The 27,935-nt window shown below is 41.5% G+C and overlaps 1 protein-coding gene across 1 annotated transcript; it reads right to left on the bottom strand.

The window, feature by feature from the left end:
• Window positions 1–489: 489 nt before the first annotated feature.
• Window positions 490–27,856, bottom strand: vezt (vezatin, adherens junctions transmembrane protein). Its single transcript, XM_030792783.1, has 12 exons — window positions 27,821–27,856; window positions 21,311–21,448; window positions 20,481–20,570; window positions 18,749–18,933; window positions 18,319–18,603; window positions 16,839–16,985; window positions 16,479–16,629; window positions 8,129–8,457; window positions 6,315–6,505; window positions 5,278–5,378; window positions 1,158–1,362; window positions 490–1,055 (listed from the first exon to the last, which is right to left on the bottom strand). Exons 1-12 carry the CDS (start codon window positions 27,854–27,856, stop codon window positions 490–492), a joined length of 2,424 nt encoding a protein of 807 aa, XP_030648643.1.
• Between the last annotated feature and the right edge of the window lie 79 nt (window positions 27,857–27,935).

Here is a 27,935-nt window from a genome sequence, read left to right on the forward strand (position 1 = left end):
TGAAATTTCCTGTCAGCTATCCCAAGTGATAGAAAACGTACAAATGCACACAAATGCCACACACGTGAGTGCATTAGAAAGAGCCAGGGATTAGAGTAAGGATGAAAAGTTACATAATCACGTTTTATTTCTGAATCGAACAGGAGGATGAACCCCTATAAAAAGGCCAAATTGTGTTTTCATGAAGAGATATTCAGTCTGCCATGGTTCACACGCTTTTCTCTACACGAGTTTTCAGTTGTGTTACCACAGAGAAAACAGGAACACTAGCATCACAATCAACACATACAATGACAAAACAAGTCAAATCTCTCTCTCTTTCTCTCTCTCTCACACATACACACACACACATTCTAGAGTTACGCATTTTCATTGACCTCAACTCAACCTATATAAATAAAACTCAGAAAGGTGGACATATGCTGAGGATATAACCTGGATGGATACATTTTGGGGTAGGTATATGGGATGCATAATTGAGTGTGACCTTCAGTTCCCCTCTTGGGTCAGCTTCCGAGACTCTAACGCGACATTCTCTTCCTCCTCCTCTTTCTCCCCCTCTTCCTCTTCCTCTGAATCTCCATAAGTGTGTTCACACAGTTGTGTGAAGGAGTGCGAATGTGCAGCCACCTGGGCCGCTAAGGCAGAGCTAAAACTAAGAGCTGCGGAGCCATGCAGTTCTGTCAGTCTATCTATTACTGAGAGCTTAGGGACGCTGTGTGTGAGGAGCTGCGACTCTGTCCTTGTTGACCCCATGCTCATTAATCCGTCTGACTGGTAGAGCTGAGCTTCCCCTTCTGTTTGACACTCCGCGTCATCTGAAGCAGATTCTCCAAGAGACTCGCCACAGCAAAATTCAGTCTCTCCCGCGTACGCTTGTCCTCCTCCTCTCTCCTCTATATACTCCTGTGATTCTCTCTCTTTCTCCTTGACTTGCCCCTCCTCTTTTTGGGGCTTGGAGAGGAGATCCTGGTCGCTCGTCGATTCTGTAAGATCTGGATTTTCTGGAGTTTTGTGGGATTCTGTCGCCTCTGTGGAAACCGGAGTTAGAGCCGCTGAGGAAAAAAGAGGAAAGTAAGGAAGGAAGATACAGTTTTACTTTGATTCACTGCACGTTTGTGAATGGATAAACATAAACACAAGCACATGTGTAATACCTTGGTCATTAAAGAGAAGCAGTTTGCGTTTGTCTCTCTCTCCCTCTGACGCTCTGAACCCCAACACGGATTTCAGCTCCAGGAGAACACGACGAGACTCTTCCCTCTCCTGACGCTGGCGCTCGCGCTCCCATGGCGACAGCAGGTCTGACATACCCCCCAAGTCTGCCTCAGTGTCAGAGTCGGATGCGTATGCTTCCAGTTCCTGATAAGTCAGCACATGAATAACTCAACCCCACAAAGTGACAAACCACACAGAGTCAAATAGTACATACATATAGACTCAAACAGTACACATGTATCGATCCAACCAGTACACACGTATAGACTCAAACAGAACACGTGTGTAGACACAAACAGTACTCGTGTATAGACACAAACAGTACACATGTATAGACTCAAATAGTACATGTGTGTAGACACAAACAGTGCACGTATATAGACACAAACAGTACACATGTATAGACACAAACAGTACACGTGTATAGACACAAACAGTACACGTGTATAGACACAAACAGTACACGTGTATAGACACAAACAGTACACATGTAGACACAAATAGTACATGTGTGTAGACACAAACAGTGCACGTATATAGACACAAACAGTACACATGTATAGACACAAATAGTACATGTGTGTAGATACAAACAGTGCATGTATATAGACACAAATAGTACATGTGTGTAGACACAAACAGTGCACGTATATAGACACAAACAGTACACATGTATAGACACAAACAGTACACATGTATAGACACAAATAGTACATGTGTGTAGACACAAACAGTGCACATATATAGACACAAACAGTACATGTGTGTAGACACAAACAGTACACATGTATAGACACAAATGATGCAAATGGATCCACAACAAAACTGAAGCAGCAACACAGTAGTCAGCAGTGTTACACAGCAGTGACTAACAGGCAACGTGTTGCTCTTTCATCTTAAATTCAGCTCCTGAAAGGTTTCAAATATTAACTTAAATGATAGTTATGAGCCTTTACTATGCTATGATTCAGAGATCACACTGAACCCAGCTGCTCCCCTAACACTCTGGTCTTCAGCCTTGTCTATCCACAGGTTCTCCTCTCACAGTCTTTTGGGTATGAGTGTGCACATAGGTGCAGGTGAAACTTATCTCCTGAGAGGCTAACTGATTAGTACACCCCCAACAAACATCAGGAGGAAGAAGGATCAAGTCCTGCCATACACTGTAACTGAGAGGTGGCATTCTACAGAAGGATAAATGAAGACTGAATATACGGCTAAGACATGTGAAGGATAAATATATTAAAAAACAGACAAACATCTAAATATGCTAACACGGGTAATCTGTGCAGAGCAGGGCATGAATAGGGCCTGAAGGGACTACAGTCTTCTGTGTCTCAGATGAAAGTAATGAGGCAATGACAACAACAATCAAATGGGTCATTTTATGGCAAATTAAGGCTTTGTTTGAGACTGGAAAAATGGGAAAAGAAAAAAGAAAATCCATCAGTTCTTATCTGTTGCTTAACCACAAGGCATGAGGGGAACATCAAGACAGATTGGAGTGCAACGCAACGCATCTGTCTGACAACGCTGTCTCCATGGTGACAGACCATGCTGGCATCACTGTGATTTGGGTATGCTGTGTTGTGTCGGGGTACAGTAGAAACTGTGAGGACACGTGGGAAGACCAGGACAGCAAAGGTCAGGGTAACGCTGAAGGAAAAAACAGAACAACAACAAAAAACGGCTGCAGTCTGTAAGAGACTTGGGAGAGGATTAATCCTCCAGTAGGACAAGGTCCCTAAGCACATAGCTAAAGCTTCGCTAGACAGGATTAAAAACACACAGGTCAGTGTTCTAGAGTGGTCCAGTCAGAGCCTGGACCTCAATACAACTCAGAATCTGCAGTCAGACTTGGAAATTCCTGTTTTCTGCACATGGTTCCCAGGGAATTGACTGAACTTGTGCACTTCTGAATAGAGGAAGAATGGGCAAAAAAACCCGAACCCAAATAAACCACGGTCCCCATCTGGGTCCAGGAGACTCTACTGCGAGGAAACGTCCCGTCACAAAACTGATAGACTGTCACTTGGGGATTCATAGACACCCTTATCAAATTTGAAATGAAGGCTTCCTGTTGTGTCAGTGGAGGCCAGGTCTAGGGAGCCTTTCTGAAGTTTTCCTACTGCAAATGGAGCCAGTAAAAATATTTTTCCCTGTTCTACAATACTTTGCACTGTTCTACAAAGCCTGGAGATATTCCTTCATGTCTTCTCCCAATGTCACCATGAGAATGAAGCTGCTGGCGTTGACTGGGGACTCAGGCCTGTGGAGGTGGCATTATCTTCATATGTGTTTTTTGCAATTTTGCTTTTTCCATCACAGTTGCATACATGTAGTGTGGGCCTTAATGAGTCTTTTTTAGTTGTTTTTTCAGAGGTGAAAAGGTCTGCATTATCCACCATGTATCATAAATCCTGATGTGCTTTGGTATGTGAATGTGAGGCATAGGAGATCAAGTCTGTATATAACTGTGGTGAAGAATCCAAAGCCCAGAAACTGTAGAACTACAAAACCTTTACTCTTTAATCGGATAATGAAAACAGTTTGAAACTGGAAAGGCTTAAAAAAAGCTATGAGGTTGAAAATTCAATAACAATGCCCTATTTAGACCACCTTCCTTTCTATAGTCACATCTTTGCAAGTGTGACAATTCAGCCTGGCAACAAACACAGAGTTCTCAGCCTTTCTCCCTCTTTCTGTCATCTGGTCTGTGAGTTGTCCTCTTATGCCCTGCTGACTGGACAGCTGACGAGTAGCAGGAGCCTTTGATTACAGGAGATCGGGACTGTGACTCTGTTTCGGTATCCACGAATCTCCCATCCATCACTCAATGAGACCAGATGTTACTTCTCCAACGGAAACCAGTGATGCTGTGTGGTTTTAACAGGGTGGAGCCATGCTATGACAGGGGTTCTCACAACGTGATCATAAACCAGTGAATTCTTTCCACTGGGAGCATGCTTGTAAAAAAGATGTACACAACACACTCACATGCTGATCTGGGCAACATGACAAGACGTAATGAGGCCCGTTGGTTAAACTCAGTGACTGCATATGTATGCTCAAACTGATCAGTGTGTTAAACCTGTAAGGTCTGACTGACCTGCCTTCGGGCTAATGACCATATCAAGGCATGCCCTCTTTCTTTCCCTCTCTCTTATGGCTTTCGATGTAGGACACCCACCTCTACACTTCAGAGCAGTACGTTAACTGAACAGGACACTGAGTGTTACTGAGGTGGTTCCTCTTTTGCCGCCTGACCAGTTCAGTTTAACTCTTCTGGGTGTATCTAAACCTATTCAGCGGCATCTGTTTCCAGAGGTATTCTTAGCAAGTCCCATCAGGAGAACTGACATTAATTCAGAGGGCCAGAGCCAGAGTCCAATTCAGACAAGCTGGTAATCAGTTTTCATTTTCCCTCTCACAGATATTTACATTTAAATTTACATTTATTCATTTAGCAGATGATTCTATCTAATACAACTTCTAAGAGAGGCAAAAATACAATCCAAGGATAAAGCCATTAAGGAGCTGATCAACAGACAGATACAAACAGTACTAAAGAGCAAGGGCTACAAAAATGCAAGAGGACATGACTACATTTCATTCCTACATTTTACACACACACACACACACACGCACACACACGCACACACACGCACACACACACACACACACACGCAAACACACACATGCAAACACACACACACACATATACACACATGCAAACACACACACACACACACATATACACACATGCAAACACACACACACACACATATACACACATGCAAACACACACACACACACACATATACACACATGCAAACACACACACACACACATATACACACATGCAAACACAAACACACACACATATACACACATGCAAACACACACACACACACACACACGGTTAAACTTTTCTTGGTTCTAAACTGACAAATGAGTCTTTGATAACACATTCTACAAGTGGCACAGAGGTCAAAGACAAACACACACACACACACACACACACACAGGTATGTAAAAACACATACAAAAACACAATACCTGCTCCTGAGGGACAGGGTCCTTGTCCTCTATGTGAGTGACAACAGTAGGAGAAACTGTATCAGTAGTGGCTACTTCCTTTTCAGGACTACTCAGGTTACCTGTGGAACAGTAATAAAGCCCTGGCTTACATTAGGCTTAAATGACACAGTATGACACACACCACATGCCCGGTTCTGCTCCTACAGTAGAGTGGAGACTAAAGACTGTCGACAGGATCTGTCTCTTAGGGTTCTTAATGATGCAGATTTAGCTGCTGATGAAGTCAAATCTCTTATGCTTCATTTGTAGAGATGCTGTATTGGAAATTAATGTGAAAATTGAAATTGATTATAGGCAGTGGTTGTGTCTATTTTTGACTCACTTTGTGTGAGTAAAACAAATTGAGTTATTCTCAATCAGAATAATGTTATTTCGGTTCATTTCCCATCAAATAATGAGGACCTGTCCAGCGCACTGCTCACATCTTTTCTCCAGCTGACTCTTTGCAAGAGAGTCTATTTTTCCGTAAATAAGAGGGAATGAAAGGCAGTTACATTGAGATTCTTGACATTGTTTCTGCTTCATTTCTCGCTGACTGTATCATTTCACTCCTGAGTAAAACCAATATTCGGTTAGCTCACTGATCCTGTATTTGAAAGAGGGTTGGTGTAGAATGACCTTTTCAGCACATAAGTAACAGCTGCAACTGTGACACAAATAAACCTATGCCTTTTCTATCTAGATAAATATCTGATAAAATAAAAGTCATGTACGAGGATCATACAAGAGATTCAACTGTAGAATTATTTGGATTTTGTGTAAATTCTCTCCAGATTATAGTCAATTTGAGGCATTGCCAGTTGAATGGAATGAGATCACTTCTGTTGTTTACTTTTGAGATGCTTGAGGAGAATTTCTCTTTCCTCTGACACATCAGGAAGTTCAACAGTCTTCCACACTGAAGCTCTCACATTATTTATATATAATGTTTAAACATCCCGCCGAACTGGAGGTGAGTGGAAGCGACTGAGATTTGCTTTGGCTTTTGCTCTGACCTGAGCAGATGGAGATGTGTGTGATCTTCTTGACCTGCTCCAGCATGCTGTCCCAGCAGCACGTGCTGGCCTGCATGTGGGGCTGCAACAACTGCAGGTGCTCCTGCAACTCTTGGTAACTATCAGGCGTCATCTCCTCTGTCTCCTTAGCAACCATCAGCTTCTCCAGCTCGTCCTCCAAGATAATCACCCTGAGAGAGAGAGAGAGAGAGAGAGAGAGACAGAGAGATGATCAATGATGGTGACAGCTACAAGACACAGCAGATGAGTTCTGATTTCAGATAAAAGATTTTTAATCAGGATAAAAGATCAAAGAGATACAAAATAAAAAAATAAAGTGAATGGATGGGATTTGGAGCAGTATGTGCAGAAAAGTAGAGAAACAACACACACACACACAGTCATGTAATGATTAATAACAGGGATGCGTTCACAGAGTGTACTTACACAAACCTAGATGGTACAGCCTACTACACACCTAGGCTGTAAGGTATAGTCTATTGCTCCTAGGCAACAAACCTAAACTTTTTTTTTTAGAAGCAGATAGAGTACACTCTAAAATAACGATAAAAAGTACAGTATAGTAAATACCCAAACCAGTAACCAGGCCCGATGCTGTAGGGGGTGCAAAGGATGCAGACGAACCCGGGCCCAGTCCTAAGGGGGGCCCGAAAATAAAATTATATCGCATGAATCATGGCCTTTATGCAAGGTCTCTATGTCGTCTCTGAATTCAGCGCTTTCACGGCCGCATGAGAACGGGTCGAGTATTCAACACGGCTTTGTTGAATACTCAATTCTGATTAGTCAATTACGGCATTCTACGGTCTGTTATTTCTGAATAGCAGACCGCAGCTATGAATAACAGACTGTTGCTAAGGAACTATTTTTTTTCAGTGGAAGCAGTAAAATCATTTTTAAGTCAATAAAATAATTTTTAAATCAATATTTTGTGTCAAATTATTGAGTTCTTTAGTAAGTAGCTGTGTAATAAGTGGGATAATATACAGCAAGCCAGTCATTATTGCGAAATAAACCCCTTCAGGGTGATGCAAGACCCCTCCGCTTTGCATCAGGGTCCTGCATCACCCTGTTGGGGTTTATTTGGCAATAATGACTGGCTTGCTGTAAATTATCCCTTTATGTTGTGCATCTATTGCAGTCGCTTAATAGGTTATTGGCGCATTCTCTTAAAAATATCTAAGTGCCATTGGACAGTTCAAAGTTTTTGGAGGGGAGTCATGGCTGGGATCTGGCCAGTATATTTACCTTTTTGTCACATCTGCTCCCAACTGAGGTAAACACCCCATCTGAAGTGCTGCTATATTTAGTGAATAGAGACATGAAAACTACTTTTCCAAACACGGCCACCGCATGCCAAGTGTTTCTGACAATTCCATCTACCGTCACAAGTGCAGAGCGCTCTTTTAGCAAATTAAAATTGATAAAAACATACTTGAGATCCATGTACATATATGTATGTGCTATACTTTTATACAACTGACAGTGCAATAGGTTTATTTACACCAGCATCACCACAAACATGTGAGTAATGCCTTGTGCTACAACATTACAACAGATATAACATCACTAGTCGAATTTTTCAGCTCCATTACAGTCTAATGGGACCACCGCTGCAGCTTTCGTTGACCGAAACGTTGTTATGCATCGCATAACTATATATATATATATAGTTATACATCGCATAACTATATATATATATATATATATATATATATAGAGAGAGAGAGAGAGAGAGAGAGAGAGAGAGACAGATGGATAGATAGACGGATAGATAGATAGATAATACATACTCGTTAAGAAGGGCTTTGAGGTGCAGCTGCAGGCTACGGACGGAGGTGTGTAGAGTACTGAGCTCTCGGGACGTCTGCTGTGCCTTTCTCCTCCTCTCTGAGCCCTGGGGCTGGTGCTCCACCTGGAAGTAGCGGTGGAAGTCGTAGCTGCGCTGCAGGTTGTCCAGGCACTCATCCAGGGTGTGGTGGAGAGAGCCAGTGACCAGGGCAATGATGCAGTATGTGAACTGGTTAGGGGCGGGGCTTTGATCCTCCCGTGCCGGAGACAGCAGCAGAACCAGTCGGCGGAAGAACTCGGAGCTCTGCCCTACCCACAACTGGAACAACATCTGCACACAAAACCTCAACATGAATTTAAAAATATCTCCATTTGGTAACTGGGATTATTGGACGTTGAAGAGAGTGAATATATATGAATACAGGTGTGAAACTGTATGTGAGTGTGCGAGTGAATATGTGCACATACAGTATGTGAGTGTGTGTGCACATACGTGTGTATGTGTATATACCTGAGGAGTGGGTATTGAGTTTTAATACGTGTTTGCGCATACCTGTGAGTATGTGTGTGTGTGTGTGGGTATATATATGTGTGAGTGTGTGCGCATATGGTCTCTGACCTTGAGGACAGGTAGACTGAAGTCGTCAGTGATCTCCTGGAGCTGTGTGTGAGTGTGTGTGTGAGTGTGTGAGTGAGTGTGTGTGGTCTCTGACCTTGAGTGCAGGTAGACTGAAGTTGTCAGTGATCTCCTGGAGCTGTATGTGTATGTGTGTGTGTGTGTGTGTGTGCGTGTGTGTGTGTGTGGTCTCTGACCTTGAGGGCAGGTAGATTGAAGTTGTCAGTGATCACCTGGAGCTGTGTGTTGTAGCCATTTTGTGATTTAATAACTTTGTTCTTGTAAATATATCTGAATGTTAATATTATTAATGCACCTATATACCTGACTGTGCTAAAGTGGAAAAATTACATTCTAGATGACAGTTTATGCCTGTACTTACGGTAGTGACAGGGCACACATACGTCACCGAGGGAAAAACCGGGGGATTGGAATTAGAATTTGGTTTGGTGAAATGCGGAGTGAGTGAGGGTGGTTGTAAACGATTTCTTGACCACTTTTGATACACTTCGTTTTCCTTTATATTACAAATCTAAGTTATTTTCGTTTTCTTTTATGTGTTATTGGAATTATCAAGTCTTTTCGGTTGACATCTTTTGTTTCAATAAATGGAATTTCTTTGATTTAAAGGACTCGAAAGTGCGTTCAAAACAGCTACCTACTCATTCATTCCACGGTCTTAATTTGGAAAAGCTAAAACATGGAAAGGCCGAGACATTTAAGTCAAAAAAATCTTATGGATTAACTTGGAAAACACCACGAATGGAATAAAGGAGCTTTACTGAATGGATTCGTGAAGACGCGCAAAAGTCTTTTGTGAGTATATGGATTGAAAAGGACGAGCCGCCGCGCTGAAATGCGGACAATGAAACCACGAGTTAAGAAGTGAATATTTTTAGTTGAAAAATTATTTATATTACCCATTGAATGAAGTTCGAAGCATGAAAATGGATGAAGTATCTGAGCAAGCAATTGTGGATGAAAAGAAACTTTTTAAGTTGATCGCAACGCGCAGAGGGAAACTTGGCGTTCTTACAAGAAAACGAAATGAAATAAATTCTCTGATCGAAGCTGGTGAAACTAAAGACACAATAAGTAAGCATGTGGAAACATTTCATACTTTTTTGGCAGAATTTATGGAACTACAAATTTCAGTTCAAAGTCTGTTAAATGATGATGAAAAAGAAGCTGACCACAACGACTGGTATGAACCAAAATTAATTAATTTCAGAGAGTTTTTGGATGGCATTCAAACTTGGATGAACAACGCTGATGATGCACTAAACGATGATTTAATTGCAAGTAGTATTGGACCTCATGATAGTGTTTCCCAAGTACCACAAAAGGCCTCTGACAAGGCCTCTAGTAAGGCCTGTAGTAAGGTATCAGATGGTGTTAGTAAAGCCACTAGCAAGAAAAGTAAAGAATCCAGTTCTTCCCTGGCACATTTACAAGCTGAGGTGGAACGTGCTGCATTGAGAGCAAAAGCACAGGCACTGGAAGAGAAACATGCTCTTGACTTGGAAGAAGCCCAGCTGAAAGCTCGAAAAGAAAGATTTGCCATGATGACTGAATTGGCTGCCGCAGATGCAAAGGTCCAAGTTTTTACATCATTAAAGGAACGGCAAAAACATGATTCCAGGTCTCATAAAGGTGAATCAAGCCACTCAGTCACATCTTCATTATCCACGGATTACATACTACCTGCTGTTACAGTTGAGAAGGCTCAAACAACAAATAAAATACTTCCAGACAAGTTGCCTCCACCATTAACACCACAAGTTAAAACTGAAGTTAAAAGTCCAAAACAGAGTCAGAATCAAAGTGACTCTGTTAACTTTGACTGCAACGCTCTTGCTGAGATAATGAAAAAGCAAAATGAGATTACTGAAATGCTGATAAAACAACAGAGATTGTCCCTTCTTCCATCTATAGAGATTCCCATTTTTGATGGTGACCCTCTTCAGTTCAGGTCCTTTATTAAAGCATTTGAACAAGGAATAGAAAGCAAAACAGATAACATGCAGGACCGGCTTTATTACTTAGAGCAGTTCACAACCGGACAGCCCAGAAACCTGGTGCGAAGTTGCATGCACATGGACCCACACATTGGATACAAAGAGGCAAAGGAGCAGCTTGAATGGAACTTTGGTAATAAATTCAAAATAACATCTGCATTTATGGATAAGGCTTTGAACTGGTCAATTATAAAAGGAGAGGATGGTCCAGCCCTAAGGTCCTATGCATTTTTCCTGCGAAGTTGCTACAACACAATGCAGGAGGCCGGCTTTGTGGAAGAGCTAGAAAATTCAACAAACATGAGGATTCTTGTGTCCAAATTGCCTTTTAGACTTCGTGATAATTGGCGAATGGTTGTCTGCAACATAAGAGAAGATCACAATCGCAACGCAAGGTTTAAAGATCTACTTGAGTTCCTGGAAAAACAAGCAAGGGCTGCGCTAGATCCTGTCTTTGGAGAGATCCAGAATCCAAAGGAAAGAGTAAATTCCAAAGCAATGAAATCAACTCCAAAACTCGGTTACAAAGCTAAAGGCAGTAGCTTTGCTACCTCTGTTACTCCAGTGTCAAAACAGGCCAATGGTAAGCTGAAATTGGACCATAGTCAATCCAATAATGAAGTCAGAAATGCATTTGAAAAACACTGCTTGTTTTGTGATAAAGATCATTTTTTGGAAGTGTGTGATGCATTTAAACAAAAATCCAACAAAGAAAAGGTAGATTTCATGAAGGCTAAAGGTTTATGCTTTGGCTGCTTGGAAAAGGGGCATATGAGTAAGAGTTGTCCAAAACGCAAGACATGCCAGACTTGTCACAAGAACCATCCAACAATTCTGCATATAGAATCAAAAGAAAACCCAAAACAATCTCAGATGATTAAGCTTGAATCTAAAGAATCATCCATGTCAAGTGCTTTGGTCTCCTTGGATGCCAAGAGCCATACTGGGGCCGGGTCAAAAGAGTGCGCACTGTCCGTCGTCCCAGTAAAAGTGAAACTGGACAAAGGAACGAAAGCTATACAAACGTATGCTTTTCTCGATCCAGGCAGCTCTGCAACATTTTGCACTGAGTCGTTGATGATGCAGTTAAATGCTACAGGAAAGAAAGTAGAAATACTACTTAAAACCATGGGACAGGAGAGGCCTGTAATTAGTCATAAACTCTCTGGGTTAGAAGTAGCTGCTTTAAATGAAAATACATACCTGAAATTACCTGATGTGTATACCCAAAAGTCAATCCCCATCACCAAAGAAAACATTCCTAAAGAGGAAGATATAAGAAAATGGCCTTACCTTAAGGATGTGGATTTAACACCAATAGGTGCAAGCATTGAGCTGCTTATTGGTGTGAATGCTCCTAAAGCAATGGAACCCTGGAGAATAATTAACAGCGAGGGTAGTGGGCCTTATGCTGTGAAAACTCGCCTTGGCTGGGTCATCAATGGTCCACTCAGTCATATGGATGTTGGTGGGTATGACACTCCTTCTGTTCAAGTCAATCGGATATCCATTAGCAACTTGGAGGAACTGTTTGTCAGACAGTACAATCAGGATTTTGTGGAACAACACTGTGATGAGCACACAGAAATGTCTTTGGGAGACAAAAGGTTTATGGATATAATGGCAACCTCAGCTATGCTTAAAGATGGGCATTACTACTTAAAGTTGCCTTTTCGTAAATCTGATGTAAGAATGCCCAACAACAAACAAGTGGCCCTGCACAGGGCACAGTACCTACTGAAAAAGTTTAAAAGAGATCAGTCATTCTTTGATGAGTATAAAGATTTCATGAATAATGTCTGTGTAGAAAGACATGCAGAGATCATCCCTCAGGATCAACTGGAACATGAAGAAGGAAAAGTATGGTATATACCTCATCACGGAGTCTATCATCCCCACAAGAAAACGCTGCGTGTTGTGTTTGATTGTGCATCAACATTTGCTGGAACCTCATTAAATAAAGAGCTCCTACAAGGGCCTGATTTAACAAACACCTTACTAGGTGTTCTCCTTTGTTTTCGGCAAGGTCCCACTGCCCTTATGACAGACATTAAGGGAATGTTTCATCAAGTAAGAGTGGCAGAGGAAGATATCAATTATTTGCGTTTTCTCTGGTGGCCTGATGGAGATATCACTAAAGACCTTATTGAACACAGAATGATGGTCCACATTTTTGGAGCAGTGTCCTCCCCAAGCTGTGCCACGTATGCTTTGTTAAAGACTGCTGATGACAACCAAAATCTCTATCCAGAAGAGGTTATAAACACCATTAGGCAGAATTTCTATGTTGACGATTGCCTAAAGTCCGTCCATTCTGTAGATCAGGCAATATCTCTTTACAAACAGCTATCAGAGGTGTGTGCCAAAGGGGGTTTCCAACTCAATAAATGGGTTTGCAATCGTCGTTCTGTCCTCTCTGAGATCCCTGAGGAAAACAGAGCCAAAGGTGTGAAGACACTGGACCTCAGCTGGGAGCAGCTCCCCATGGAAAGAGCCCTGGGAGTCCAATGGGATGTTGAGCAGGATGTATTCACCTTCAGCTTCATGAATAAACACAAGCCAATGACAAGACGTGGCATTCTGTCTACCGTAAGCTCTATTTATGATCCCTTGGGTTTCTTAGCACCAGTCATTCTCACTTCAAAACAGATTTTGCAACATTTGTGCAAAATGAAATTTGGATGGGATGAGGCAATTCCAGTGGAAACTGCTCAAGTTTGGCAAAAATGGTTGGATGATTTAGTTTTGCTAAATACATTTAGTATTAGAAGATGTTTTACACCCAAAGGCTTTGGTGCGATAACAATGGCACAGCTGCATCACTTTTGCGATGCTAGTGAGGCTGGATTTGGTGCTGTGTCATACCTTCGGTTGTCAAATAACAAGAAAGAAGTACACGTTTCCTTCGTTATTGGAAAAGCAAGAGTATCACCGCTTAAGCAAGTCACCATACCACGTCTGGAACTTGCAGCCGCAGTTTTGGCTGTGCGTTTAGACAAAATGATATCAACTCGATTACAACTTAACCTGACTGAATCAGTCTTCTGGACAGACAGCATGACTGTGCTTAAGTACATTTCAAACACAACTGCAAGATTTAAAACCTATGTGGCCAATAGGGTATCTATCATTCAGACACTGTCAAAAGTGAGTCAGTGGAGGCACATTAGTTCCAAGCTGAATCCTGCTGATGCAGCCTCACGGGGCATGAAAGTAGGCCCTTTCTTAAAGTCTCAAATCTGGATCAGTGGCCCCGATTTTCTAACAAAACCTCAATGCCTGTGGCCTGCAGTAATGGATGAAACATGTACCCATCTTGTTGGTGATTCAGAGGTGAAGCATGAGATCTTTTCCTGTGCAGTTGCACTAAAACAGGAGATGTGTCCTACTACTAAGCTGCTGATGTACTTTTCCAGTTGGACAAAGCTCAGAAGAGTTGTAGCATGGATTCTGAAACTTAAGGAAAGACTTCAGCAGCGAACAATAGAAAGACAGAAAATAAAGAACACACCCGGTGGAAACCCAATCCGTGCTAAGCAAGAAAACAAATGGACCCCAGCACTCTCAGTTGAAGACCTATCTCTGGCAGAAGAGGCCATAGTTCGCTTTGTGCAGAGAAAGAATTTTGAAAATGAAACGGCTGCACTGAACACTGGTACCATTAGGAGGTCAAGCCATCTGTACAAGCTCGACCCAGTTGTTGTTGATGGTGTCTTAAGAGTTGGTGGAAGACTGAGCAAATCAGCCTTACCTGAAGAAACAAACATCCTGTAATTTTGCCAAAATTCAGCCATATCTCAAAACTAATTCTTAAGCATATCCATGAAAAGGTAGGCCATAGAGGGAGAAATCACATGCTCTCCACTCTCCGTCGCCACTACTGGATCCCTCATGCCAATGCAGCAGCTAGGTAAGTCATTAGAGAACGTATGGCATGCCAACGACAGCGCCAAAAGCCAGGCAGTGTAAACCCCTTAAAGAACGTGCCTTCTATTGGAATCAAATCCTGGAACCCCTGACTCTACACATACACTGATGCTCATATACTGACAAATGCTATACATCTCATTGTATTACACACCTTTTTTTGGAACACAAACATGCAGTCCATCAGCCAACATGGAACTCTCGTCTTTTTTGAAATCTTTAAGAAGAATGCATTTATGGACTATTTCTAAAGATAACTCTTTTGATATTTTGTAACGTGTGGATAATGTGTTGAATTCATTTGAAAAGCACGCATTTATTATATTGTGTTGTCATGGCTACCAATTAATTATGTTGTAATTGCTTGTAATTCAAGAATTAGGGGCCGGAATGTTGTAGCCATTTTGTGATTTAATAACTTTGTTCTTGTAAATATATCTGAATGTTAATATTATTAATGCACCTATATACCTGACTGTGCTAAAGTGGAAAAATTACATTCTAGATGACAGTTTATGCCTGTACTTACGGTAGCGACAGGGCACACATACGTCACCGAGGGAAAAACCGGGGGATTGGAATTAGAATTTGGTTTGGTGAAATGCGGAGTGAGTGAGGGTGGTTGTAAACGATTTTTTGACCACTTTTGATACACTTTTGATACACTTCGTTTTCCTTTATATTACAAATCTAAGTTATTTTCGTTTTCTTTTATGTGTTATTGGAATTATCAAGTCTTTTCGGTTGACATCTTTTGTTTCAATAAATGGAATTTCTTTGATTTAAAGGACTCGAAAGTGCGTTCAAAACAGCTACCTACTCATTCATTCCACGGTCTTAATTTGGAAAAGCTAAAACATGGAAAGGCCGAGACACTGTGTGTGTGTGTGTTTGTGTGTGTGTGTGTGTGCGTGTGTGTGTGTGTGGTCTCTGACCTTGAGGGTAGGTAGATTGAAGTTGTCAGTGATCACCTGGAGCTGTGTGTGTGTGTGTGTGTGTGTGTGGTCTCTGACCTTGAGGGCAGGTAGATTGAAGTTGTCAGTGATCACCTGGAGCTGTGTGTGTGTGTGTGTGTGTGTGTGTGTGTGTGTGTGTGTGTGTGGTCTCTGACCTTGAGTGCAGGTAGACTGAAGTCATCAGTGATCTCCTGGAGCTGTGTGTGTGTGTGTGTGTGCGTGGTCTCTGACCTTGAGGGCAGGTAGACTGAAGTCATCAGTGATCTCCTGGAGCTGTGTGTGTGTGTGTGTGTGTGTGTGTGTGTGGTCTCTGACCTTGAGGGCAGGTAGACTAAAGTCATCAGTGATCTCCTGGAGCTGTATGTGTGTGTGTGTGTGTGTGTGTGTGTGTGTGGTCTCTGACCTTGAGGGCAGGTAGACTAAAGTCATCAGTGATCTCCTGGAGCTGTATGTGTATGTGTGTGTGTGTGTGTGTGTGTGTGTGTGTGTGTGTGCGTGTGCGTGGTCTCTGACCTTGAGTGCAGGTAGACTGAAGTCATCAGTGATCTCCTGGAGCTGTGTGTGTGTGTGTGTGTGTGTGTGTGTGGTCTCTGACCTTGAGGGCAGGTAGACTGAAGTCATCAGTGATCTCCTGGAGCTGTGTGTGTGTGTGTGTGTGTGTGTGTGTGGTCTCTGACCTTGAGGGCAGGTAGACTAAAGTCATCAGTGATCTCCTGGAGCTGTGTGTGTGTGTGTGTGTGTGTGTGGTCTCTGACCTTGAGGGCAGGTAGACTAAAGTCATCAGTGATCTCCTGGAGCTGTGTGTGTGTGTGTGTGTGTGTGTGTGGTCTCTGACCTTGAGGGCAGGTAGACTAAAGTCATCAGTGATCTCCTGGATCTGTTCATCAGACAGACACTCCGGGCCAAGCCCCAGTCCCAGCTCTCCCAGCGGCACCGTTGACACATAGTTAGTCACATTATCGATTTCTGAATTCAGAGGGAACGTGCTGCAACAAACAGGGTTAAGGATCACACACAAATCATACACAGACACTGAGAATCAGTCAATTACTACAATTACCGCTATTATTACTACACAGTAATTCTCTTGCTGACACACCGTGAACAACACCAGTGAATAAGAAAAAGATGCGATATGAAGTCAAAAAGCCTTTCTGTTTTGGCGTTTGTCGGCACAGTAACAGAAGGATATGACCTCAGCATGATGCAGGTGGCCAGGCGTGAGGAGCGGAAGGCACAGCGAAGACTCCGGTACACAGCCTTTCTCAGACCAATCAGCTGCTGGCTTCTCTGCTGTCCCGCCCTGTTTAAGGGACAGGCTGCACTCACCCTGTCAAACAAACTTAACAAGTGAAATGTGATCCAACTGTGCAGACGTCCGAGAACAAACAGGGCACATAACATCACAAACACACGTTATACACAACTAACACACTAAAAGAAAAGCTTTGGTTTATGTTTCACCTCCAGAATTTCTGATAATTGATGAAAATCACTTCATAATTTATACACCACTCAAGATTTTCGAAACTGGTTAAACAGATTTTGAATTAGCTCCCTGAATAGCAGAGCAACAAAAGATCCCAGTTTCATTAACAAGACACATATGGTAGCAACACACTAAAAAGAAACACCATATATAAAACACAATCAACACATACATGACACAATAACAACGAGTTTAAATTTTTTGACCATAGATTATTTGATGTTAATTTAATTTCATCATTAGAATTATGGGGTCTGAAACTCAATGTGTCATGTCAAGCCTCCTCTTTGCCTTTCCTAAAATTCACGCTCCTCTTTCACCCTCTGTTAAGAGAATTCATTTTAAGAATTAATATTAAGAGAAGGTAACGGTGGAAGAGAGCTGTCATTAGTTTCATTGAGACAAAATTCTCAGAATTTTGTTCTTTCGAACAGCAAAAGCCACAAGTATGTGCAGTACCGTTCTACTGTCCACCTAAGAATTTGAATTTTCTAAATTGATCTCAGTTATTATTATTATGTGTAATATTACAGATTTGACAAAATCATTTTGATTCAGTCTTAGAATTCAGGTCTTTTGAGCTCTTTTGATTTTACTCAACATTTCCTTACACAACCATTTACTCAACATTTCCTAACACAACCATTGACACACGTTTGATTTAATAACATCACAGTTGTCACTCATTAATGCATCCTCTGGGCTAGCTCTCACTCTGTCTGATCATCACTGTGTTTAAACAGAGATCACAGTTAACAAATGCCACATGCACATTTATCATCAGTAAAATGATGGTGTCGACTGTCCAAAGCTCTATAGATTATCCTGCGACTTCAAGAAGCTCTGGATACTACGGCTTCTGAGAAAATATAAAAGTCCCCTGATCCATTAAAGCCATGGGAAACCAGTACCGTCTGAAAACTTAAAAGGATCTCTAGTGATTCACAAATACATTACAGTATTTCCAAGGAAGGTACAGCTAAATCTATTACAGCTTTATGAACAGAAAGAACAGTCCTTTTTTCTAACATAACAGAAAACAGGTGCAATAAAAGAATAATATTTTCCACTATTTCTCTTTCTAACTAATCTACTTCTATAGTTCTCATCAGTCACTCCAACATGCGCTGTAGTAGATATTGATGTGTGTGTTTAATTTGCTGTATTGGGGTGAGAGGTCACTTACAGGGTGAATCCACGGGAGATGACCTCTGTTTCCTGTATAAGTCGCAGTGCCTTGCGTGTTAAGTTGGTGAGCGCTCTGCTGTTGCTGACGATCTGTTCCAGCTGGACGGCTTGTGATTGGACATAACGCTGTAGCCCCGCCTTCTGCCACAGAAACATAGCACGGCATGCACACAAAACACCAACGATGCACACGCCTATCCACAGGACAACCTGTTCACTCTCTACACATGTGCACCACACGGCCAGTAAGACTGCCACCAGTCCAACCAATACAGAGAGGTCCCTGCAAAACAAACAAATAGAGACACCAAGTGAGGAGACATACTGCATGAACCAAAGCCAACACCCAGAGGATGATGCAGAAGAGCGTGTTGGATGTGAGGTGTGTGTCAGCATTTGTGTGTGTGCATGCGTGTTTGGGGCGTTACCAGGCAGAGGGGGGGGAGAAGTAGCGGGGCGCAGGGAGAACGCTAGCAGCACTGGGGCAGACAGTGGAGTTTGAGCCAATGGGGAGAGCGCTGGGATCCAAAAGCTCAATCAGTTCCACATCCTCCTGTAACAGCACGTCCTGGGACAGGATACAACGCAGGGAGTACTGACGAAACTCTGTGTCCTGCAAAACAGGGTGGAACAGAGAGAGAGATTGGGAGGGAGGGAGAGAGAGAAGAGACTTTGACGAAGTTCCCCAGGAAATCAATCCCTTTAACGTTAAACTGAATCAAATGCTGGGCCTCCTGGCTCTTCTTTTACACAATTATGTGGATGATTTTAATAGATTTGATTTATTCAATCGGATGCACTGATGGGACTTGTTACTCCACTCGATCTCAGACACAGTTTGCCATGAAATGTGAAAAAAACGGAGGTCCTTCTAAATGATCTGAACACCTTTTGCAGGAGGGCAGATGTAAGAGTGAACTCATTACCTTAATTACCATTGTCTACCCCTACTGCATGTACCAAAAACCATAACTTAAAATGTCCGATACTAATACCAGTAAGAAACTGGATCTTGAACCAGATGAAATATCAGCCCTATTTCCGACTGGAAATATGAAGAGTTATAGTTTACATGCCTGAATTTGTAGGCTTACATCTTCAGAATATTTCCTGACCAGATCTTTAACTGCACCAAAACACAGAAACTGCTAAGGCTGAAGTGATAAGTGACTTGGCTGTACATTTATGCATGTGTTATTATTACCAAATCCATTGCTAGATCTCACATGGCACATAACCCCAACAGACAGGTGGATGGTTCACATCACTCAGTGAGTGAGGAGAAAATAAGGGACCAGAGATACAATCTGAAGTCTCACTGTGGAGTCAACCACTTCCTGTTAGGGCATTTGTCACTCCATACATACTTACACAATGGTGAGTCTAGATCTGTCAAGTAATTCACTGATGTGGGAGAGGACGTTTTAGGTAACAAAATGAATACATGGAAGGATATTCTCACGTGTGTAAAACAGTAATTGTATTTTTGCGCTGTTCTCTGACAGGCAACGTCTGTTCAAGATCTGAAACTCAATCAGTAAATTCCACTATACACACAAATAGCAGGTTCTCCGTATGTATCTACTGTGGAAGAGACAAATAGCAATGAATGATTTCTATCTGGCTTGGTACCACGGGCCTGAAAAGTCAAATCGATTTAATTTGTTGAGTGTTTTGTGCTGACGTCACATCGTAGCTTTACAGGGAACCAGGCCCGAGACCCCTCAGAGAGCAAGCCTAAGGCAACAGTGACAGGGAAAAAAACTCCTTTTTTCCCCTGAAAGATGTGATTAGCTGAAATAGGAAGAAACTTTGATGGGAACTGAGGTTGAAAAGAGGGCTGGGGTAGGGTTGTTTAGAGTATAACTATTAGTACATTCTTAGGACTATGGAGAAAGGAACACAGAAAGTCTAAGACGAAAGTCTGAATGAAGTGACATTTGTTTGGACCATCTGTTATTTATGCATAATGAGTATAAACTGATGTGGAAGGAGTGTTTGAGGATAAGAGTTTATCTGGGTTTTTGTTTTTGGTAAGATTAAGGCCTGGAATTGGCTGGGGAAAGGTTTAAAAGAGTCCCACACTGGGGGTGGGGGTAAGACAATGATGAGCTGTTTGGTTTTATTAGCAGATGGGGTTAGTTGTCTGACTGTTCTTACCAGTTGGCGTTGCTCTTTGTGGGGACCAATGTGCTGTCGTAATGGATTCAGACTGTGCATAGCATCAACCAGCTTCCAAATGCCACCTCGCTGTAAACAACGCACAGAAATGTTTTAGTGTGTGAGTTCTGCTGAATTAATACTCTATACTATTATATACTCTATACATTATATACTGTTATAATTATTGTTATATAATGAGTCAAATAAGCTTGCGTGTTTTTTTTAAATAAAGTCAAATGCACTGACCAGACCTGTCTACAAATATATTTTGCTTTGCTACAATGGGTTTTCGCCATTTAGTGAATAAACCATTCTTTAACTCATACATTAATTAATTCACAACTTACAACTATTGTTTTGCTGTTCTGTGATAAGCCACACTAGTCAGACCTTTGAAGCACTTAGCACAACTATGTAACGGAGATTTGAGAATGTGACACCGAGAACAGCAGACTCGCTTCTGTCCACACCTTCAGAAACAACGTGGCTACTCTGACTGTACGTCCGCGTTTATACAACGGTTTGTTAACAGGTTGGACACGACTGAGCATCTCAGTTACGTTTACCAACTCACTTCCTTTCACATCCTTACAAGACATTCCAATTAAAATCGGCAGTTAAAATAATATTATTGCCAGGCATCAGTAACGGCTGAGTGTAGGATTGGACCTGTAATAAATATCTTATAAAACTTACCATTGATCCGGTTTACCAACTGAGCATTTTACCATTTTTTTGGTTTTTTGGTAGTTTTTGATGTGTCCTGCACTAGTAAGAGCTTAACGGTTTCTGGTTTACTGTCGTTTTCGAGCAGTGATAAGACTCACTTTGGGAGTGGGGAGAATGTCCTGGGGAAGTGGTGTCTCCTCTCCACCAGCACTCAGCTTCTCCGCCTGAGACACGGGACAACATGCCTCAAAGTCTGTGTGGCCTAAGTCTTGTAAATACTGAAAGAGCGGAGAGTTCTGGAAGCAGGAGGAGAAGGGCGAGAGGGAGAGGGAGGTGGGGGGGGGGGGGGGGGGGGCAGGAACCAAAACAGAAAAGAACTTAGTATTAATGTTTATTCATCCTGTGGTGTGACTGCTGAAACAGTTAGATAACACATTTAATATGCGGAATGGGAGCTTCTGGTAGATACCAGACCTGAAATGTTATTTTTTCTCAAATTATTTAACTGGATTGATGTTGTTTATAAGTATTAAATCAGTGGTGGACTGAAGTCAGGGTTTGACATAAAACACATCAAAGGAAAAAGAACAAAAAAAACAACAACATCAAAAAATAACCAACATCGAAAACAACAACCTGAGTGAGCCTGTTAATCACTAATGCTTATTACTCCATATCAGTCATGGTGACAATAACAGTCTGTTTCTTTCCCTGTCTGCAGGGAAATGGGGCATAGCTAAAAGTTCGCACTATGAGTAAACAGAATGTCACTAACACATTGAGGAAGAGGAAAAGATGACTGAGGAAGACTTCACATGTCAAAGAGACTCATGCTTCCTCTGTGTCACATTAAGGGAGTGGAATTTCATGGCACAAAGACCTGCATTCAAACACATACACACACCTGTCCAGTTCCAGCAGAAAGGTCACACTATAAATGACCCTGCTTGGGTTCGTCTACTCATTCCTGTATCTTAACCTGATTTGTTGTCTTTCATTTGACATCCTGGTCTAGTACTTTAAACTTTTATATAAAATAGTCTGCCATCCTAATTCTGTGTAGGAGAATCTTTCCTTTGGTTACAGGCTGAGTAAGGTTTCCAGATGTATTTAAAAAAGCTGTCTATAGTTACAGGACTGTAGTTTTGGTGACACAGAATCATGTCTACTTATTTGGCAAGAGTCATATCATCGAGTTATCCTAGCCAGTCAGAATTAAATCTATAGTTTAGATGATATACACAGTCTCATTTCATTGCTAATTGTGAATTTAAGAAAAGCTAAGTCCTGTATGAATTGATGAATCCTATTGGTCAGCTTCATGGCAAGATGGAACATTTCACTATGACATCACAGTACAGACAGCGGGTGGCCTCAGGCCCATCACCATGGCAACACTAAGAGATACCACCCACAAGATAAAAGACTAACTGGATAATCTATTTATGACTGTGACTATCAGGACAGTTTTGGTCAAAGTGACAGCCTTAAAGTATTTACTAAACTCTGACAGACTCGAGCAGGATAGCAGGCACTGCACAGAGCACAGACATGTAAACATATGCCAGGATGGTATGAGATGGTGAAAACAGCCAGAAAGACGTAAAGGAACCTGAGGGTATCCACAACCATGAGCATTGGCAAAAGCTGCAGAAATAACAGAGACCAAGGGACCCATTCAGAGCACATCCTCCTCCTTAAGGAAAGATGTCCAAAATGCTGCAGTAATATATGGGTCAGCGACCACTTTCTATCAGAGACAGATACACACACATGTGCAGTATTGGACTGTTCTAAATATTCGGCTACATATTTGGCAGGGAAACACTCATGCTGTTCTGCTGCTCAAATATTTCACAGTTAAACAGATATTTTCTAACAGTGTCATAGGACTGTGAGAACTTTCACTTCATGTCCAGGTTTGCTCTGGCAAACACACTGTTAAGATGAACTTGACTAAAATGAAACATTTACAATTCATTCATTCAATGGGGAATTTTCCTAAACATTAGGGATATTAAGTTTGTTGAGAAGGCACAAAATATAGTAGTGATTGCTGAGGATGTTTTCACAGAGGGAACAGAAAACAACCACAAATAGACAAAGTAAACAGCATAAATTTACATAAAGATCAGCGTAAAATACAAAAATAAGAATTTAAGCAGGGAAGAGTAAACAAAAGCAAAAGAACAAACACATAAGTGATATCGAGAATTTTTTAAAAAGGCAGCTACATGCTAGTTTTAAAAAAAACGAGTTTATCTGGGCTGTTTCTGTTTTTAAACTGTTTAGAGATGGTGTATAGTGTATTTTTGGGGTAGTGGAATGACTCATTAGAGCCCTGAGACTAAGGCCTTTCCAAAAGTCCAGTGAAGTGTATCTTGGACAGCCAGAGCTGACAGATTTGATGTGGTTGCCCTAATAAGGCCTGGGCAGGGGAAAGGCAGAGGGGGGTAGATGAGATGGATATTTATATTTCTGTGACCCCTGATTTAATTTGGACTTCCCACCACAAGTGTTTTGCATATTATTTATTAAGGTTATCCATTTTTTTTTTAAGAAAAACCAAAACCTGCCCTGATGTTTGACCTCATAAAAGCAGCTAAATCTCTCAGCTCAAGGCATTTATCAACATTAGCCATGATTTGCTAAGGCGTGTCATTCACTGTCATTCAATGTCATTCACCAGAGGTGCAGCTGCCAACAATGAGATGTAGTCTAGTCAGGTGCAGCTTGACTGTTTCCCTTTAGCATACAGCACTGGTAGTTCACAATATCTACACATTACTATTTATCTTTATGTTACAATCAGATTAATTAACTAAGAAGTCCAAGTCCTCTTGTTGGTCCCAGACATTGGATAAAAAAAAGTAGATTTGTCGTTCGTTCCGCGTCAAAGCTCCAGCCCACCCGGCCAGTCCAAATGGATTTCTGTAAAGAGCTTTACTGTTCCCACATCCCCTCACATTCAACAAATCAAAGCTAACACACTAGTCTGTACACACTGGAAACCCTGTGAGAGATGGGAGCTGGATTCTAAGACTTTTTAAAAAATGAGGAAGACAATCTTGTCAGGTCTACAGGACGCCATTTGCTTTATAATGTTTTGGATCAGGGGTCTCACTAGATGTTTCCTTCATCATAAAAAGTGACAATCATTAAAAACAAATTGAGTTTTTTTTCGCTTTTTATCTGTCAAACTCATTTGTCATTTTGTTCTATTATTTCAACTGGTTTCTCAAGCTAGATTTCCAGACAGGTGGACAGACATTCCTCGTAGATCACAGCTGTGATTGGCTGTTTTTGGTCTGAATCATACAGCAAAGATGAAAAATATGAGTCGTTTTTTTTTTTTAATCATTTGCTCCATCAGAAAAAAAGAAAATTGAGCACACAGAGAGTACATGATTCATGCTCAGATGTAATGCTGTACTGGTGTGAGGGAGAACTGTGTGACCTAATTACAGAAATGATCCCCGTCAGGGAGACTGCGCCGGTGAAAGCCCAGCAACGCGGGATTTTGGTTACATATGAGTTATCCTTGATGCACATTTAGAAACACTGAACATAAAACTCTCGGAGTAGAAATACATGATTTAGAATGAAGATTCAAGGACTGGACAATGGCAAGATCTGAAAGACCAACAACTGTAAATCTACTGAACTGAGCCAAGCTTTTGCTCTTTTTCCCTGACCAAGCCACAGCTGGTTTAGCACAAGATATTAGTCAGCTTATCTGAATATGACTGCAGACATGAATCCTATAATGGACCTATTCACTCTCCACATGCGCGCGCATGCCCAAACACGTGTACACACACACACACACACACACACACACACACACACTCACACACACTCACACACACTCACACACACTCACACACACTCACACACATTCTCTCTATCAAATACATTTTGTGGGTAATGCCACTTCTGTTTTTTCAAATAATGCGATCAAGAATGATTGTTCCAATGTGGGCCACACATAATATGAATATACAGGTGATTCAACAAACATTTATGACAAACTGTGGAAGGAAATAGTGTCTGTGAGGCTTGTTTACGTGCATACCAAACAACATCATTTTCACTCTTCATTCTGCATATTTTCAGTTTCCTGGGCCACAAGCAGCATGACAGATGCTACTGTCAATCACAAGCCAAAAAGATACTTTCATTCCTATGTACACCCTGATATTGCACTCTCTATTGTGAAAAAAGCTGGCCTAGAAGGAAGCAGGGGTTTGGTAGCCAGCATAGGAAGACTGGAGAGCAACAGGTCTAAATAGTAAATGGGGTGGGAAAGTATTTCCATTCACTAATGGAATCATTTGAAAGGAAGAAAATAATTAGTGTCGAGGCATCTTCACTCTGTTATGCTGTGCTCTTCCTTACACAGATGACCAAAATTTGGGATGTAAAGTAGAGAGGTCTTCACAAGACACTACATAAACCTTTCAGACTGTTTGCCAAGAAAGCCTTTTATATAGTACCAGTCAAAAGCGTGGACACACCTACTCATTCAAGGGTTTTTCTTTATTTTTACAGTTTTCTACATTGTGGTTTGTTTACAATTTTTTTGCTTACTACATAATTCTTTATGGGCGGCACAAAGACACAGTGGGTAGCACTGTTGCCTCACAGCAACAAGGTCCTCCCACAGCCCAAAGACATGCACATCAGGCGAATTGGAGATACTAGATTGCCTCTAGGTGTGAATGTGTGCATGAATGTTTTTGTCTGTGTATCTGCGCTGCCATGGGACTGGTGACCTGTCCAGGGTGTTTCCCCGCCTTTCACCCAGTAAGCGCTGGGATAGGCTCCAGCACCCCCATGACCCTAATTAGGATGAGCAGCATAGAAACTGAATGAATGAATAATTCCACATGTGTTATTTCATAGCTTTGATGCCTTCTGTACTGTTCTACAATGCAGAAAATAAAAATAACAAAAATAAAGTAAAACCGTTGAATTAGAAGGTGTGTCCAAACTTTTGACTGGCACTGTATATATGATTTCACTTCTGCAAGAGAATAGTTTTCGAGTAACAAAGACAATATAAGGACCAGTCATCCAAGATTTCCTAATCACAAAATTCAACAAGAACACAGGAGAGACTGGTCTCCAATAAAACCATTCCTTTTGGAAAAGTATCGACTTTTTTTTTCTCTCTGTGGGAAAATTCCAAAAATCAGAAAACAAACAGGCTCTTCCACAATCATAAGCTTATCACAAGTCTCCTCCAACTTCAGCCCCAAAAGAAGCAGGTACTCTGTTGACCAGAGAGCTAACCGAGCAGCTTGAATCTAAACTAAAAGCTTTGATCATATTCCTCCACATCATCTGCATAGTGCTACGCTTGGTGTTTTTCCCCCCACAGAAGGTTTCCCTGGAAATGGAGAGTAAGAAACAAAGGTGAAGCATTCCTTCAAAGTCTGAGGTTGGCTCAGTACTGGAACAGGCATACCATGGTACCATATTTTGGTTCTGAGCCTAATCCAGCACAACAAAGTCACCTTTTCAGATGTTTTATAAGTTCTTTATCTAGCTGAACCGGGTTTAGGCCTATTTTAGTAGGGTTAGATCAAATGCTTACAAATCTGGAAAAAGAAGCTTTGCCCATACCAAGGTACAACTCAACGTTTCCACCTGGCTAACTTAAATAAATGTACCACTGATAACTATCGATTCGAGGCGGAATGAAATGCAAAGGAAAAGATTCAGTGACCACTGAGTAATTTAGGCTTTGCTCTGAGAAGGCTGAAATCCATCTGTTTTCACAGAAGTAGTAATAATCCTGGTCAGTAAATCTAGAGTGATGTAAGAACACACAAATGTAACGGCAGAACTTCTACACAGTTATGCAATGACGTTGGTCAAGCCTCACTGCTATGGTTTTCGGTGCATTAAATGTGTTAGACAAAACTTTACATAATTGGAGCCTATATCTGGTTGAGTATGACGTAAAGAGCTTCTGTCCATCTTATACAAAACAGCTAATCCATTTGAAACAACCTTTCATGATAAAAACACGCAGTCGTCATTTACTCTGAAAGGAAGCGGTTGTAAGCACTGGGTCGTGAATTTCGCTGCTCGGCCGCTAGGTTGCATCAAGCTACAGACACATACAATTCAAAGCAGGGTGGGCTGATTTCAATAGACTTGAGCTTGCCTCTATCTATTCTTTCAGTTAGTCTTCCCAACACATCTTTTCACTGTCATCATGGCAAATTTAAAACTAAGACTAACATTATAAAGCGACTTCACGGCATGCGTTTAAGTTGTTTGTAACAGGTGTGACAGGCGTGCACGCACAGTCCACTCCTAACTACATTACGCGCATCATGGTACGCATAAGCATAACAACATCACTGTAACGAGAAACGTAACCTCATTCCCATGACGAGAGCGCTGATACAATAATATCTTTCTTTAAAAAACTGTTAGGGACCTCTGAATGCATATAGCTATGTGCAGTAAGAGAGGTAACGTCATTCATTTCTTCCACTGTGTACAGTCATCCAAATTTGGTGTACAACTGAAATGAAACGGCTGTCAAACCACGACGCCTCGCTCGGTGTGGCATATGTCCCGTTTACAAGAATTACCTATAATGCACAGCCTAGATAATAAACACTTCATAACTGAGGAAGTAAGAAACACACCTCGAACACAACCTCCTCATCGATATCCTCGACCATAGTTCTCCACCATGTAATTCAATTCAGCAGCAGTTGCAGGCTAGAGTTGTGGTTGAAAAGGGTTATGATATAGTTCTTC

This window comes from Chanos chanos, chromosome 1, assembly GCF_902362185.1.
Source record: "Chanos chanos chromosome 1, fChaCha1.1, whole genome shotgun sequence".
Classification (NCBI taxonomy): domain Eukaryota; kingdom Metazoa; phylum Chordata; class Actinopteri; order Gonorynchiformes; family Chanidae; genus Chanos; species Chanos chanos.

What these genes read in the sequence shown, in the direction of transcription:
- vezt (XM_030792783.1), bottom strand. Translation starts at nt 27,856, where the DNA reads ATGGTCGAGGATATCGATGAGGAGGTTGTGTTCGAG. An exon ending in ACATTCTCCCCACTCCCAAA is followed by an intron (nt 20,571 to 21,310) that starts GTGAGTCTTATC and finishes CGTTGTTTACAG; the next exon opens with CGAGGTGGCATTTGGAAGCT. An exon ending in TTCTCCCCCCCCTCTGCCTG is followed by an intron (nt 18,604 to 18,748) that starts GTAACGCCCCAA and finishes TTTGTTTTGCAG; the next exon opens with GGACCTCTCTGTATTGGTTG.